Source organism: Salmo salar, chromosome ssa10 (genome assembly GCF_905237065.1).
Source record: "Salmo salar chromosome ssa10, Ssal_v3.1, whole genome shotgun sequence".
In the NCBI taxonomy this organism is placed as follows: domain Eukaryota; kingdom Metazoa; phylum Chordata; class Actinopteri; order Salmoniformes; family Salmonidae; genus Salmo; species Salmo salar.
The window spans coordinates 114,295,760-114,313,386 of record NC_059451.1 but is presented as its reverse complement, the minus strand read 5'-3'; the positions used below and the strand labels follow the sequence as shown (position 1 = coordinate 114,313,386).

The window sequence follows — 17,627 nt, the reverse complement described above, 5'->3', positions numbered from 1 at the left end:
TGTCATTTTGACTTGGGTGTACCATATATACTACCGGTCAAAAGTTTTAGAACACCTACTAATTCAAGGGTTTTTCTTTATTTTTACTATTTTCTAAATTGTAGAATAATAGTGAAGACATCAAAACTATGAAATAACACAAATGGAATCATGTGTGCTATTTCGTTAGTTTTTTTGCGTTGTTTAACTTATTTTGTACATAATGTTGACGCTACTGTCTCTTATGACCAAAAATAACTTCTGGACATCAGAATAGCGATTACTCACCTCGAACTGGAATAATTTTTCTTTAACGAGTCCGGCGCGAAGGATATAGTGCTTTCTTGGGAACGGGCCCAAATCCCCGTCATTTGCGTTAGGAAAAGATGGAGAAAAATGGGGCAGAGGTCGGGCTGCCTTCTGAGAATTCGTAGGCAAATGAGTAAACTCCCACTGCCATCTGTTCTATTGGCCAAAGTACCATCCTTGGAAAATATCTTATGTTTCACTGAGTCATCGTTGACCGACAACACGGATAATATAGAGCTGGCGGGATTTTCCGTGCACCGGCAGGACAGAGAAGCTACGTCTGATAAGACGAGGGGCAGGGGTGTGTGTCTATTTGTCAATAGCAGCTGGTGCGTGATGTCTAATATTGAAGAAGTTTCGGGGTATTGCTCGTCTGAGGTAGAGTACCGTATGATAAGCTGTAGACCACACTATCTACCAAGAGAGTTCTCATCTATATTATTCGTATCCGTCTATTTACCACCACTAACCGATGCTGGCACTAAAATTGCACTCAACCAGCTGTATAAGGCCATAAGCAAACAAGAAAATGCTTATCCAGAAGCGTTGCTGCTAGTGGCCAGGGACTTTAATGCAGGCAAACTTAAATCCATTTTACCAAACATGAGATGAGATGCATGCAAAATGTCACACACAGAGATGCGCACAAAGCTCTCCCCCGCCCTCCATTTGGCAAATCTGACCATAATTCTATCCTCCTGATTCCTGCTTACAAGCAAAAACTAAAGCAGGAGGTTCCAGTGACTCGCTTAATACGGAAGTGGTCAGATGACTCGAATGCTACGCTACAGGACTTTTTTGCTAGCAAAGACTGGAATATGTCCCCACAGGAGGCCTTTTGGTAGGCCGTCATTGTAAATAAGAATTTGTTCTTAACTGACTTGAGTAGTTCAATTTAAATTGAGGAATACACCACCTCAGTCATCGGCTTCATAAATACGTGCATCGACAACGACTTCCCAGTGACCGTACGTACATATCCCAAGCAGAATCCGCATCGAGCTAAAGGCTAGAGCTGCCGTTTTCAAGGACAAACCATCAAACAAGCAAAGCGTCAATTTAGGATTGAATCCTACTACACCGGCTCTGGCGCTCGTCAGATGTGGCAGGGCTTGAAAACTATTACGGACTACAAAGGGAAACCCTGCAGTGAGCTGCCCAGTGACGCGAGCCTACCAGATGAGCTGAATACCTTTTTTATGCTCGCTTCAAGGCAAGCAACATTGAAGCATGCATGAGAGCACGAGCTGTTCTGGATGACTGTGTGATTACGTTCTCGGTAGCCAATGTGAGCAAGGCCTTTTAAACAGGTCAACATTCACAAAGCCGCGGGGACGGATTACCAGGACATGTACTCAAAGCATGCGCGGACCATCTGTCAAGTGTCTAAACTGACATTTTCAACCTCTCCCTGACCGAGTCTGTAATACCTACATGTTTCAAGCAGACCACCATAGTCCCTGTGTCAAAGGAAGCGAAGGTAACCTGCCTAAATGATTACCACCCCTTAGCGTTCACGTCGGTAGCCATGAAGTGCTTTGAAAGGCTGGTCATGGCTCACATCTACAGCATCCTCCCAGATACCCTAGACCCACTCCAATTTGCATACCGCCCAACAGATCCACAGATGTCTCAATCGTACTCCACACTGTCCTTTCCCACCTGGACAAAAGGAACACCTATGTGAGAATGCTGTTCATTGACTACAGCTCAGCATTCAACACCATAGTGCCCACTAAGCTAAGGATCCTGGGACTAAACACCTCCCTTTGCAACTGGATCCTGGACTTACTGACGGGCTGCCACCAGGTGGTGAGGGTATGCAGCAACACATCTGCTATGCTGATCCTCAACACTGGGGCCCCTCAGGGGTGTGTGCTTAGTCCCCTCCTGTACTCCCTGTTCACTCACGACTGCATGGCCAAACACGACTCCAACACCATCATTAAGTTTGCTGACAACAAAACAGTGGTAGGCCTGATCACCGACAACGGTGAGTCAGCCTATAGGGAGGAGGTCAGAGACCTGGCAGTGTGGTACCAGGAGAACAACCTCTCCCTCAATGTGATTAAGATAAAGGAGCTGATCGTGGACTACCGGAAAAGGCAGGCCGAACAGCCCCCCATTAACATCAATGGGGCTGTAGTGGAGCCGGTCGAGAGTTTCAAGTTCCTTGGTGTCCGCATCACCAATGAACACTCATGGTCCAAACACACCAAGACAGTCATGAAGAGGGCACGACAACACCTTTTCCCCCTCCGGAGACTTTTTTTTTTTTTGCATGGGTCCCCAGATCCTCAAAGTTCTACAGCTGCACCATCGAGAGCATCCTGACCGGTTGCATCATCGCCTGGTCTGGTAACTGCTTGGCATCTACACGTAAGGCGCAACAGAGGGTAGTGCGTACGGCCCAGTACATCACTAGGGCCAAGCTTCCTGCCATCCAGGATCTATATCCTAGCAGGTGTCAGAGGAAAGCATAAAACATTGTCAAAGACTCCAGTCACCCACATCATAGACTGTTCTCAGAAGATAGCCCTATTTGGTAAAAGACCACATCCATATTATGGAAAGAACAGCTCAAATAAGCAAAGAGAAACGACAGTCCATTACTTTAAGACATGAAGGTCAGTCAATACGGAACATTTCAAGAACTCTGAAAGTTTCTTCAAGTGCAGTCGCAAAAAGCATCAAGCATCATGATGAAACTGGCTCTGAAGAGTACTGCCACAGGAATGGAAGACCCAGAGTTACCTCTGCTGCAGAGCATATGTTCATTAGTTACCAGCTTCAGAAATTGCAGCCCAAATAAATGCTTCAGAGTTCAAGTAACAGACACATCTCAACATCAACTGTTCAGAGTACATTGCGTGAATCAGGCCTTCATGGTCGAATTGCTGCAAGGAAGCAACTACTAAAGGACACCAATAAGAAGAAGAGACTTGCATAGGCCAAGAAGCAAGAGCAATGGACATTAGACCGGTGGAAATGTGTCCTTTTGGTCTGGAGACCAAATGTGAGATTTCTGGTTCCAACCGCCTTATCTTTGTGAGACTGAGTGTGGGTGAACGAATGATCTCTGCATGTATATTTTCCCACCGTAAAGCATGGAGGTGGTGTTATGGTGTGGGGGTGCTTTGCTGGTGACACTATCTGTGATTTTTATTTAGAATTCAAGGCACACTTAACCAGCATAGCTACCACAGCATTCTGCAGCGATACTCCATCCCATTCAAGAGGACAATGACCAAAAACACACCTTCAGGCTGTTTAAGGGCTATTTGACCAAGAAGGAGAGCGATGGAGTGCTGCATCAGATGACCTGGCCTCCACAATCCCCTGACCTCGACCAAATTGAGATGGTTTGGGATGAGTCAGATCGCAGAGTGAAAGAAAAGCAGCCAACAAGTGCTCAGCATATGTGGGAACTCCAAGACTGTTGGAAAAGCATTCCAGGTGAAGCTGGTTGAGAGAATGCCAAGAGTGTGCAAAGTTGTCATCAAGGCAAAGGGTGGCTACCTTGAAGAATCTCAAATATAAAATCTATTTTAATTGTTTAAGCATTTTTCTGATTACTACATGATTCCTTATGTGTTATTTCATAGTGTTGATGTCTTCGCTATTATTCTACAATGTAGAAAATAGTCAAAATAAAGGAAAACCCTTGAATGAGTAGGTGTTCTAAAACCTTTGACCGGTAGTATGTATATATTTTTTCACTGTGTGTGAGGCTAAATGTAGTCACAGTGCACATGGTATCTGACTGTTCTGTGCTCTCTGTTCCGTTCTCCAGGATTCAAGACTCAAGGCCTGGACCCTGCGGTGTGGAAGGGAGGGGAGTCTGAAGCACTAGAGAGACTCAACAAACACTTAGACAGAAAAGCCTGGGTAGCTAGCTTTGAGCGAGCCAGGATCAACATGTGTTCGCTGATCGCCAGTCCCACGGGCCTCAGCCCCTATCTACGCTTTGGATGCTTATCATGTCGAGTCTTCTACTACAACCTGAGGGAACTCTACATGAAGGTACTGATCAACACAATAGAGATCTTTTTAATTTTTTTATTTTACAGGAATACATGTTGGTGTTTGGAATGGGATAAAGAAGCTGTTTGATCATGTAATATTGATGTAAAAGAACATTTTGTTTCTGCATGCTCTCTGTGGTATAGGCTGGGTTACTGTAAAGCACAACTGCTGATGTAAAAAGTGATTTTTGATTGGTATTTCTCTATCCATCCCCCCACTCAGTTGCGGAAGCATTGCAGTCCCCCGCTCTCTTTATTCGGCCAGCTCCTGTGGAGAGAATTCTTCTATGCAGCGGGAACCAACAACCCTAACTTCGACCGGATGGAGGGCAACCCCATCTGTGTTCAGATCCCCTGGGACCATAACCCTGAGGCCCTGGCCAAGTGGGCCGAGGGGAGCACAGGCTTCCCCTGGATAGATGCTATCATGACCCAGCTGAGGCAGGAGGGCTGGATCCACCACCTGGCCAGACACGCTGTGGCCTGCTTCCTGACCCGGGGAGACCTGTGGATCAGCTGGGAGAGTGGCATGAGGGTAGGTTAGATTCCCTTCCCTCTCCAGTCGTTTACGTTAACTTTTTCTCGATTAATCTTTCTTCATGTCCTCAGTCCCTTTCCTCCTTCTCAAATGCATTGGAGGAGAAGATCAAAGGTCTCCCCTCTGACCTTCTCCTGCAATGGGCTTTGAGAGGGCATGCAAGGAATCAAAGAAAGTAATTGAGAAAGATCCAGTGTCACCCAACGTGCACCACCATACCACAACAAGGGTTGTGGAGAAGCTTTAGTATATTAGGAGGACATGTAGAAGTAACCTATAGAGCTTGTCATCAGCGTAGGTAGATGTGGGCAGCGTCGGTGGATCTCTGGGCAGGGGTGTCCAACCCTGTTCCTGGAGAGCTACTTTCCTGTATGTTTTCACTACAACCCCAGTTGTAACTAATCAACCATCTAATTATTAGAATCAGGTGTGCTAGATATAGGATTGGAGTGAAAACCTACAGGATGGTAGCTCTCCAGGAACAGGGTTGGAGAGCCCTGGTGTAGGTAGATCTGGTCAGCATCGCTAGATCTATTATCATTTATTTTTTTATTTTTTTTAACCTTTATTTAACTAGAAAAGTGAGTTTAGTACAAATTCTTATTTTCAATGACGGCCTAGGAACAGTGGGTTAACTGCCTTGTTCAGGGGCCTTCCCTGTAGCTCAGTTGGTAGAGTATGGTGTTTGCAACGCCAGGGTTGTGGGTTCGATTCCCACGGGGGGCCAGCACAGAAAGAAAAAAAAATGTATGAAATGTATGCATTCACTACTGTAAGTCGCTCTGGATAAGAGCGTCTGCTAAATGACTAAAATGTAAAAAAATTGGCAGAACTAGATTTTTTTACCTTGTCAGCTTGGGGATTCGATCTTGCAACCTTTCGGTTACTAGTCCAACGCTCTAACCACTAGGCTACCTGCCAGGCTGTGGATAAGCCACAGCCTGTCAGTGTCTTATCATGTAATGCTGGGTCTTTTCTCTAGTCCTTTATCCAGGTGTTAGAGCTTTTACTGAATACAGAATGTCAACACACAGTGTTTACTTTACCTTAGAACTTCCATAAAGCAGGCCAATAACAGAAATACACACACAAAGGCATTGGGGGTTTACATTGAGAAGGAAAACGTGGGCATTTACTGCGTATATACAAAGCATCAAGACGTACGTGAGACAGTGGTGCCGCTTCACTGGTATCTAACTGTATTCTGTGCTGGTTGTTTCTGCCTGTCAGGTGTTTGAGGAGCTGCTCCTGGATGCAGACTGGAGTGTGAATGCAGGCAGCTGGATGTGGCTCTCCTGCAGTGCCTTCTTCCAGCAGTTCTTCCACTGTTACTGCCCTGTGGGCTTCGGCAGGAGGACAGACCCCAGCGGAGACTACATCAGGTACACACATACATTACGTGTCTCACACACACACACACACACACACATACACTACGTCAGACACACACACTACATCAGGTACACACACTACGTCTCTCACACACACACACACACTACGTGTCTCACACACTACTTGTCTCACACACACACACACGACGTGTCTCACACACTACTTGTCTCACACACACACACACACACACACACACTACTTGTCTCACACACACACACACACACTACGTGTCACACACACACACACTACGTGTCTCACACACTACTTGTCTCACACACACACACTACGTGTCTCACACACACACACACACACTACGTGTCTCACACACACACACACACACACACTACGTGTCTCACACACACACACACACACACTACGTGTCTCACACACACACACACTACGTGTCTCACACACTACGTCTCACACACACACACTACGTGTCACACACACACACTACGTGTCTCACACACTACGTCTCACACACACACACACACACTACGTCTCTCACACACACACACTACGTCTCACACACACACACACACACACACACTACGTCTCACACACACACACTACGTCAGGTACACACACTACGTCAGGTACACACACTACGTGTCTCACACACACACACTACGTGTCTCACACACTACGTCTCTCACACACACACACACACTATGTCTCACACACACACACACACTACGTCTCACACACACACACACACACACACACTACACACACTACGTGTCTCACACACACTACGTGTCTCACACACACTATGTCTCACACACACACTGTCTCACACACACACACACACACACACACACTACGTCTCACACACACACACTACGTCTCACACACACTACATCAGGTACACACACTAACCTGTGGGCTTTGGACAGAGGACAGTGATTGGTCCGTGATTACCACGTTGTTTGTGCTTTGGCTGAATTATTAAATAAACTCTATTGATCCATAGAGGCTCATACAGGCACAATATAGACACAGGCATATATCAGAACACATTGATATGAGCACTTATGGCTGACGGCAGGATTGAGCATCAGAAACAGTGCTGGTTGTGGGTCTGGCTGTGCTTGGGGTCTGCCTGTGGACCCAGGACTGGAACCTGGTCAGCCGGTGGGACCTGGACAGTGCCGGACATTGGATTCAGGGCTGGGTCTGGCAATGGGCCCTGGTCAAGCATATCTGCAAGGGCAGCAGATGTAGTAGGTGTTAAGTTAATGTTTTAAGTATATATTATATAAGAAAAAGCAAGCACTAGCGGTGGTATTATCGCTCGAGGGAAGATCGAGAGATTCAGCACTGAAAATATACGTGGAGGATTTGAACAAGGAAAACGGAATGGGAACTTTGATCAAAGCATTTGCCCGGCACAAATCCGCTGGACAGGCATGGAAGGAGATCAGAATGTGGTGTTTGTCAAAGCACTTACCTTTGGGTTAAAGACTGTCCTCATAAAAATGAACAAGTTAAACTAACAGAGGAACATGTAAACACAGAGAGAGAGTCAATCTGCTTCTGATACTGAGATCTTTATAGTTGAATCCTTAGGATCTGCTGTGATTGATACTGCATGTACACGCACAGTGTGTTGTCCAAAATGTCTTGATAGTTATGTCAGTGAATTAAATATAAAATAAGTACAAAATATGATTGACACACCAAGCAACATAGATTTCAAATTTGGAGATGGGAGAACCGTCCATTCTACCAAGAGAGTTAAGATACCAGCAAACATTGGTCAGACTAAGTGTCACATTGAAACAGAGGTGGTCCCTACAGATATCTCCTTACTATTAAGCAAAGCTTCCTTCAAGAAGGCAGGGGCTGTACTAGACATAAAAAATGACAAGGCAGTGATGTTTAAACAACCAGTGACCCTTGAACTTACTACCTCAGGCCACTATTGTGTAAACATTTTAGACAAAGACATCACACAGTCCATGTAAAAATGTGATTCTGACTGGCACAGAGCACATGGAGATTCTGAACACAGCGAACATGAACACAAGAGGAAAAACTCTAAGTATTGTTCACAAACAGTTTGGACATGCTACAGTTGACAGACTTCAGAAATGACTCAGCAGTTCTGGGAATAATGATGATGAGTATTTCCATTCTACAGCAGATGGTTAACAGTTGTGAGACATGCCAGAAATACAGTAAACCTGAGCCCAGACCAGCTGTTGGTTTGCCACTAGCTTCCAAATACAATGAAACAGTGGCTGTAGATCTGTATGAGCTAGAACTAAGTGTGTGGTTCCTTCACATAATCCACCACTTCACACGCTTCAGCGCTGGAAGCATTGTGAATACAAAGAAACCCAGTGACATCGTCAAGCACTTCATTCATTCCTGGTTAAGTATGAATGGCCCGTCCCAGAAATTGTACAGTGACGATAGAAAATAATTAAATAATAATGAAATAAGAGAACTTCGACATGGAAGTAAAGACAACTGCTTCATACAGTCCATGGAGCAATGGACTTCTGGAGAGACATAATCAAACACTCACAGAGATCATGCTGAAAGTGAAGCAAGACAATGGATGTGACTAGAAAACAGCCCTAGATTGGGCTTTGATGTCAAAAAACTCAATACACAATGTTCATGACTACAGCCCATACCAACTAGTGTTCGGGCAGAACCCTAATCTTCCCTCTGTACTGGTTGACAAGTCACCAGCACTAGAAGGGACCAGTGTGAGTGCGTGGGGGTGGGACAGCACCTTTCAGCACGACATGCAGTGAGAAAAGCGTTCACTGAAGCACAGTGTTCAGAGAGAATTCGCAGGACTCTGCGGAAACGGCTTCAACCCACCAATGAGATGTAGGAGACTGTAAACAAAGTGTACTACAAACGAGTTGACTGTCAACAGTGGAAAGGACCAGGAGTAGTCATTGGCCAAGATGGTGTGGTGACATTTGTGAGGCACCATTGTCAGGGTCCATCACTCAAGACGGTGGAAAGTAAGTTATCAACAAGATGGGAATCGGCCTCCTACTGAAAATGACAAAGGACACATTAACAGACACAAACCTACCAAAACATTTTTAACCTTTATTTAACTAGGCAAATCAGTTAAGAACAAATTTCTATTTACAATGACGGCCTAACCCGGACGACACTGGGCCACTTGTGCGTCGCCCTGTGGGACTCCAGATCATGCCCGGTTGTGATACAGCCCGGGATCAAACCAGGGTCTGCGGTGACGCCTCTAGCACTGAGATGTAGTGCCTTAGACCGCTACGCCACTGAGGCGCGACTTTGTCACATAACCCATTTTGTAATGGAGAACTTACATAATAAATTGGGACATTTAATTATTTTGTTGATCTTTTATTTGTCTTTAAAGAAAAGTGGGAGATTATTAAGTTCATCTTTTAAGTATCCTTACATTTCTGTTATTACGGTGCTATCACTCTGTTATTAGTACGCCTGCACAGTAGTCTCACTGGAAATGGACCTGGCCTGAGTGTGATGGCAACTATGTACTGTGGAAATACGGTGAAGTAAATGTTGTTAAACTGGTCATTTTGTGTTAACAGTAGAGACCTGAACCGGAGTTGGTTCTGGTGATGGCTGGTCCAGGAGACACTCTGGCTGGGGTTTCTGTTGGGGTGCCAGCTCGGGCACCGGTTGCAGGCAGAGGTGAAGCATGTCGGAGCGCTGGCAGCTGCTGATCAGGCTGCAGCACTGGCAACGGCTCGTCTGGCTCTGGTGCTGCTCGTGGTGTCACCGGGTGGTGTGTGGAATGGAGCTTGGTCAGATGCTGAAACGGCTTGAGCCTCTGTGGCAGTCGCTGGTCTGGCTGCACCACTAGTGTCGGGTTGGCTGGCTGGAGCGCGTTGGACAGCAAGACTGGGTGCAGCTCTGGCAACTGCTCGACTGCCGGAGCCGTGGAGGCTGGGTTGGTTTCAGCTGCTGGGCAGGAACCGGACTCAGGACTGTTGCTGCAGGTCTTCAGAACCTGCGTAGTGCCATTGTCTCCCTGAAGTAGTTCTGGTATGCTACCAACTGTCGTCTGACCCGCTCCTTCCTGTTGGGGAACAGCAACCTGAGGTAAGACCTCTCCATGGCCCCAGTCTGCTGGACTTCCCAGTCCTCTTCTTGCCAGCGTGTGTGCCTCGTCTGGGGCATGGCATGCTGCATGAACTGCATCCTGTCTCTAATGTTCATGTCCCAGGCCAATTGCACCTACCTGGCTCAAAAGACCAGTTTGTGGTGCTCGTTTTCAAGTACAAAATACATAAATCAATAGAATAAACAACCAATGGAATACAATAGAATAAACTGCATAGAGATCATATGAATCAGTTCTATATGTAATTCAATGGCATAAATAATAACAATTAATGTCTCTAACATATCTGTGATTGTCTATGTTCTAGGCGCTACATTCCTAAGTTGAAGGACTATCCCAACCGATACATCTATGAGCCGTGGAGAGCCCCAGAGTCGGTCCAGAAGGCAGCCAACTGCATCGTGGGAGTAGACTACCCCAAGCCCATGATCAACCACGCAGAGGGCAGCAGGCTCAACATAGAGAGAATGAAGCAGGTCTACCAGCAACTCTCCCACTACAGAGGCCTCAGTGAGTCTTTAACTTTTAGATTATTTAACCTTGATTTATACAGGTGAACAAGTTAAGAACATAGTTATTTACAATAAAAACCTCGGATCAAGATCTGAAGACAGCAGCGATAGGAAAAAGTCCACCTCACCCGTCCTCATTAAAGACCCCATGTGGCTGAGACACCTGATGGTTGGTTACAGTGGTCGTGTTCAGTGGGGAGAGATTTTGTCCAATAACGCCACAGATTTGTGTTCTCCGTTGCGAACCGTTTCGCTGTGGTTTGCCCTATTGAACACGAGTAACGATCATGGTTTGGTTTCTTTTCATATAGTCTGAAAGGGGCTCTCTCGTCTGAAACCACATCCTGGTTCTCTCACAGTTCCTGCTGAGATAACTGCAGCAATTTGCCTCTTATGGGTCGTCGTTTAATGCCCCCAGCTCCACCATACTCCTTGTGTCATTTCTCTAAGAGCTGTTATGTTTGGCTCTGATGGACAGTCTGAATGGTCCCTACTGCCAACAACAAACTCCTCCTGTCATGAGATGCATGTCTGTCATGATGACCTGTTTTCATGAGCTGCTGTTTTCTGTCATTCTGTCATCTCACTGATCATGTAATAGAAGCATTATGGTTACATTGGAAGTACCGTACATCCATTTGTCCCGTGGCAGGGAATGGATAGCTGTATGTAGGTATGTAGGTATGTGGTACTTCATGTTTTAACTGACCTGGAAGACAAGGTGTGTTGAATTGAGGCAATCATTGAACTGATCAATTAGCTTAGTAGGTCAGTGTGGTGTCTTGCTGGGACAAAATCCTGCAATCCCTGCGTCACTCCAGGAACAGGGTCGTCTACCCCACATGAAGGTATTGTACTGCAGTAGATGACTGATGTTGTTGACTGCTGTCTTATGAGTGGGTCTGTCTGAGTTCTAACAGCACCGAAAAGCATCCTGTTTCATGCAGCACAGCTCCTGGTTTATTCTATGGCTCTAGAGAGCCTCCTAGTGGTAAAACAAAATGTTGTTTTCCAGTTTACATTGGATGACTTGCCCTTGTGTTTTCATGTTGCGTCAGTCGTTATGTAGGCTATTTCCAGTCAGTGTTGCCATGGTAACATTGACGTAACATCGGTCTGTGTGTGTGTCTGTCTGTCAGGTCTCCTGGCATCTGTGCCCACCATTCAGGAAGAGGCGGAGCCTCCCCCGACAGACGACTCTCAGGCCAGTAGCAGCACCTGTGGTATGTTTGGAGGTGTAGTTCTTATTTTGTAGTCTTTTTAAAATGTTTATTCATCCTTTAATTAACCAGGGAAGTCCTGGTCAAGAAAGCAGCATTTTTCACATTTTAGTTGCTGCTTATTTGGCTCAATAAAAAACAAGCAAGTGATTTTGGAATTGAATCACTTGAAGCTTCCAACACAGTGACATTGGCTTTTCTTTTCTTAAAGTTTCAATGCATCAGCTAGACAAGGAAATATCTATAACAGAAAGTGAATGATTAAATGTACAGGATTAGACGTTACTAATCTAAACTCTACTGAATACAGAGTCACCCCCACACACTTCGTCTGCCCAGTCCAACACTCTGAAGAGAGGCAGGCCTTCCGAACCACAAAACACCCAGACGTGCACCCACACAAAACACCAGCACACCAGCACTGCCAAAGGAGACCAGCAACAGGACCAGGAGCAGCAACAGGACCAGGAGCAGCAACAGGACCAGGAGCAGCAACAGGACCAGGAGCAGCAACAGGACCAGGAGCAGCAACAGGAGCAGCAACAGGAGCAATGGGAGGAACAGTCAGAGCATCAGCCAGTGGATCTGCAGTGACACACGGTAATTAGCTAAACCATCTGAAGACACTGGGTTGTTCTTTTAATTATTATTTTTTTAATTATGAGATTCATTTTTACTTGAATCTTTTCAGAAGTCATCAAAAAAAAGTAAAATAATAATTCAATGCTCTTTTTTTGGGCTGTTTGTAAAAAGTTAGACACACTCCAGCTATTTTGGAACTTTTCCTTTTGGAAAACAAAATGTATAAATACGGTAAGCAAGCAATGCAGGTGTAGAAGCACGGTGACTAGGAAAAACTCCCTAGAAAGGCCAGAACCTAGGAAGAAACCTAGAGAGGAACCAGGCTATGAGGGGTGGCCAGTCCTCTCCTGGCTGTGCCGGGTGGAGATTGTAACAGAACATGGCCAAGATGTTCAAATGTTCATAAATGACCAGCAGGGTCAAATAATAATAATCACAGTGGTTGTCGAGGGTGCAACAAGTCAGCACCTCAGGAGTAAATGTCAGTTGGCTTTTCATAACCGATCATTCAGAGTATCTCTACCGCTCCTGCTGTCTCTAGAGAGTTGAAAACAGCAGGTCTGGGACAGGTAGCACGTCCGGTGAACAGGTCAGGGTTCCATAGCCGCAGGCAGAACAGTTGAAACTGGAGCAGCAGCACGGCCAGGTGCACTGGGGACAGCAAGGAGTCATCAGGCCAGGTAGTCCTGAGCCATGGTCTTAGGGCTCAGAGAGCGAGAGAGATCAGACTGACCCTAGCCCCCCGACACATTAAATAATGTAGGCTGAGACAGGAGGGGTCGGGAGACACTGTGGCCCCATCCGACGATACCCCCAGACAGGGCCAAACAGGCAGGATATAACACTAGAGGAGCAATAGTGAACAAAAGAGGAAAGGTCCACCCCTCACTTGTGCCGTGTCATGAGGATACCTGGACCACTTATTAGGGATGTGACAAATGGAAAAAATATCAGTTTTAAACTGACCCTTTTAATATTAATTTTTTTACTGTTAAAGACGATGACGTAGTGGTGGAGTCTCCCAGTGTTGACTCCCTTTTGAGTGTCAAGATTTGATTCCGCAAGCAATCGACTCCTAATATATATAATATTTTTTGGAAGGGAGGAGACTATTATTTGCCTTCTGAGAACACAAACATTCGCATCTTTCATAGCGTGCTAGTGAGGGACAGAGAGGGGAGGGGCACGGTATAGGTAGGTCGGCCATCAGGCAAACAGTCAGAACCATGCACCATGTCTATTGGCAGTTAAAAGCTGTATCTCGCAATTGAATGCTGTATCCCACAATTTCTTGGCTTGCAACATCATCAATGAATAGGATATTGAGACGCAACACTTTGCTCACACACAGTATGTGCATGGGTTCGCTTCGTGCTTCAACACTCTTAGTTGTTGTGGAAATGTACCCGTTATGCTGTTTACTTTCTGCATCTATATCAAAAAACGTCACACCCCGACCACCTATTGAGACGAGCTGCATCCTGTCTACTGGTGATTTAATGAGGTGAAAGGAGACTGAAGTGTGACTTTAACTGAAGCTTTGGTTTGTTGTCTGTGTCTTTAGGATCTTGCCATGTGGGATGGTGTATGACAGAAGGACATGGCAGAAGACTTCTGATGTCCTGCGCTCACCCCTATCCTTCTGGCAAGACTGGTCACTTACACACACACACAGAGCTTTTTACGAACCATAACCACTTTATAAAATCTAAGAATAACAGCAACTCCAGATCAGTGTTAAAAAAACAGCATCATACTGGGTAATAATGTGTATGTATACAGCAAGGTTACAATGAGTGTATTATATAGAAGGTTAGTGCTTACACCTTTCAGCTTTCCTAATCTAGCATTTAAAAAATTCAAATCATTTACCACAACATTTTATTAGTGTGTGAATAACCTCTTTAAGACTGCAATAGACCCTCAAAGATACTAACCTTAGAGTTAAGAACTCGCCGGGCAATCTCAAACTGGGGAAAATGTTTTAAATCCCCAAAAACTGAATGCATAATAACAAAACGCATGCATGTAAATACGCAGGTCATATGGTCTATAAAGATTTGATACGATTTGTATGTGCATTTCAAAGATGTGGATATTTCAGTGTTCCGAACAACCTCCATTCTCAACTTATTTGTGTCTGAGGTTCCACTGTCCATATATCTGTTCACTATTTTGCTGTATGTTATTTTGACTTCTATCACAATGACGTGATTGGTCTGTAAACTAATATTTTGCCTGTGGCAGAGAATATATATTATCAATCAGTGAAATAAGCATCAATTGTTGGTGCCCTTCATTAAAACTATGGAGAATCATAATCTATCAAACCCTTACTGGAAAAAGAACAACACCCACCTGCTTCTACCCACCATGGGGAGTGGGGCTGCTTCTACCCACCGTGGGGAGTGGGGCTGCTTCTACCCACCGTGGGGAGTGGGGCTGCTTCTACCCACCGTGGGGAGTGGGGCTGCTTCTACCCACCGTGGGGAGTGGGGCTGCTTCTACCCACCGTGGGGAGTGGGGCTGCTTCTACCCACCGTGGGGAGTGGGGCTGCTTCTACCCACCGTGGGGAGTGGGGCTGCTTCTACCCACCGTGGGGAGTGGGGCTGCTTCTACCCACCGTGGGGAGTGGGGCTGCTTCTACCCACCGTGGGGAGTGGGGCTGCTTCTACCCACCGTGGGGAGTGGGGCTGCTTCTACCCACCGTGGGGAGTGGGGCTGCTTCTACCCACCGTGGGGAGTGGGGCTGCTTCTACCCACCGTGGGGAGTGGGGCTGCTTCTACCCACCGTGGGGAGTGGGGCTGCTTCTACCCACCGTGGGGAGTGGGGCTGCTTCTACCCACCGTGGGGAGTGGGGCTGCTTCTACCCACCGTGGGGAGTGGGGCTGCTTCTACCCACCGTGGGGAGTGGGGCTGCTTCTACCCACCGTGGGGAGTGGGGCTGCTTCTACCCACCGTGGGGAGTGGGGCTGCTTCTACACAGATGAATTAAACGGATGAAAAATGCATATGCATTCGTTACTGTCCATTCACCTCATTTAAACTTGTCACTTATGAGTTGATTATTTAAACTTCTCACATATGAGTTGCTTATGTAAAAAATGTATGGACAAAACTGCTGATAGGCATTTCTCCTTTCTGTAGCACATCAACCTACAGAAAATCCTTTTGGCTCAATATGTTTTTGATGGATAAATCTATCAGGCTTCAACACTACAACACTACAGTTAATGATAATGCTGTCTACTAATACAATAATGACTTGTTTCAATTAAATACCATATGTGTAAAGGATTTATTAGTTCACGCTATATTCTGTGTATATCAGCCGTGTGTGTGTGTGTGTGTGTGTGTGTGTGTGTCTCTGGTAGCATTAAGATCATCTTAAGTACATTGGTAGGCAATTGAGGAACAATGATCTTGGTGCTACACACATTTTGGGGAACTCTCCCCAGTGTTGTGGAACTACACAGAAGGGGAACGAGTTGAGTAGGAAATACTGAGACAAACTCCATTTATATTTTCCATTAAAACAGTCACCAAATATTGTACATCCCAAGCAAAAGTGTACATTCGCTATAATTTAAGTTGCCATGATGAGCTTTTGTTGAATAGTTGTATTTATTTGTTTTGAATTGTACAAAGGAATATATTTTCATTAAAGTGCTGATAGAATTGTGACCCATTCAGTATTCTTGGTTGTAATTGTTTTATGGACTTTACTATCACATTCTGGAATTCACTATTGTAATGATGAGAATAACTGTAGAAGATGTAGTTTGTAGTAAATATCATTGCATTGTGTATTTACCCTTTTTCTTGAGGTTATGTAATTTAGCCACTGGAGGGCCACATGCAGTAGGTTGACAGGAATATACTGGAGGTTAGGGATTTGGTAGACTTGATCGTATTGAATCTAAGGTCTAGGACTGAGCTAGAACAATTTTGTCGGCTGATCATATCTATTAATTGATGCAACAAATAAAAATTCACTCCAACCTTAATTGTCTTGTGAAAATAGGGTTGACTTACTGATTTGTAATGACATATTGATTAATCAACAATCAATGAACACTTTTAAGGCCAAAGGTTTGTTTATTTAAGGGCTAGGCTCCGATCAGTTATAGCTATAGAGGTTAATTATGTCTTACTGTGCAGGCCAGTTGTAGTCTAGGAGGAGGATGAGGTTTAACAGTGCTTTGTTGACCAGCAGTAACACTGATGTGATATCCTCAGAGATCACCACTAATGGCCAGAGTCCTCTCTCTCTCGCTCTCTCGCTCTCTGTGTGTGTGTCTCTCTCTGTCTCTCTCTGTGTGTGTGTGTCCTGATATCCACTCTGATAGAAACAAATGGTTGTGTAACATCCTCTTACAGTGAACAGTAGAGGAGAAATGAATGAGGGACAATCAAGCTAAAGGCTGTCTTTTAAGCACCATTTTGATATCTGGTAAAGACTTGTCCCAGTGAAACAGAAATTTGGGCTTCCATGTACAGTATAATTATCCTGATGTGTAACTTGATAAACTAAAGAGGGTATTGTTAGGATGGATGAACACAGGCCCAGTTTAATTTACATAGCCCAACAGTAAATGTCCCACTTTCCTAGTGGGTAAGTCTATTCACTTTATAGGAGCTGTATTTTACAAGCCCCACATATGTTAGTGGCTAGCCAGTGTTGTAGTGTGTGTACATGTCATGACGTGTCCATAGGGACAGCAAATCACATTATTTGAAACATGATAGACTAGATGTATGTAAGCTGAAACTTCTCTCTGCTGCACCATTACACACATCACAGTTTGTTCAGAGCGTGAACAGGGCATGAACCATACTACACAACACAGTGGAAGCCATGATGTTCTAAGAAGGGCCAGGGACCTTCCATGTCCTCCCTCTTCAGATCAAGATGATGAGAAGAAGACTCTTTCAGCAGCAGCTCCATTGATCCTGGCAGTCACCA

At 45.2% G+C, this 17,627-nt stretch overlaps 1 protein-coding gene across 2 annotated transcripts in view; it reads left to right on the top strand.

Annotated features, from left to right (window-relative positions):
* The window catches only part of LOC106561609 (cryptochrome-2-like), a 37,251-nt gene extending 20,902 nt beyond the window's left edge, over positions 1–16,349 (top strand). For both annotated transcript variants that reach the window (XM_014125728.2, XM_014125727.2), the window contains 7 exons: positions 4,082–4,311; positions 4,537–4,848; positions 6,082–6,233; positions 10,653–10,855; positions 11,997–12,080; positions 12,388–12,677; positions 14,224–16,349. In XM_014125728.2, the coding sequence (XP_013981203.2) occupies positions 4,082–4,311; positions 4,537–4,848; positions 6,082–6,233; positions 10,653–10,855; positions 11,997–12,080; positions 12,388–12,671 (1,265 nt within the window). In that variant the 3' untranslated portion in view covers positions 12,672–12,677; positions 14,224–16,349. The remainder of the gene's footprint in view (positions 1–4,081; positions 4,312–4,536; positions 4,849–6,081; positions 6,234–10,652; positions 10,856–11,996; positions 12,081–12,387; positions 12,678–14,223) is intronic.
* Positions 16,350–17,627: the final 1,278 nt, after the last annotated feature.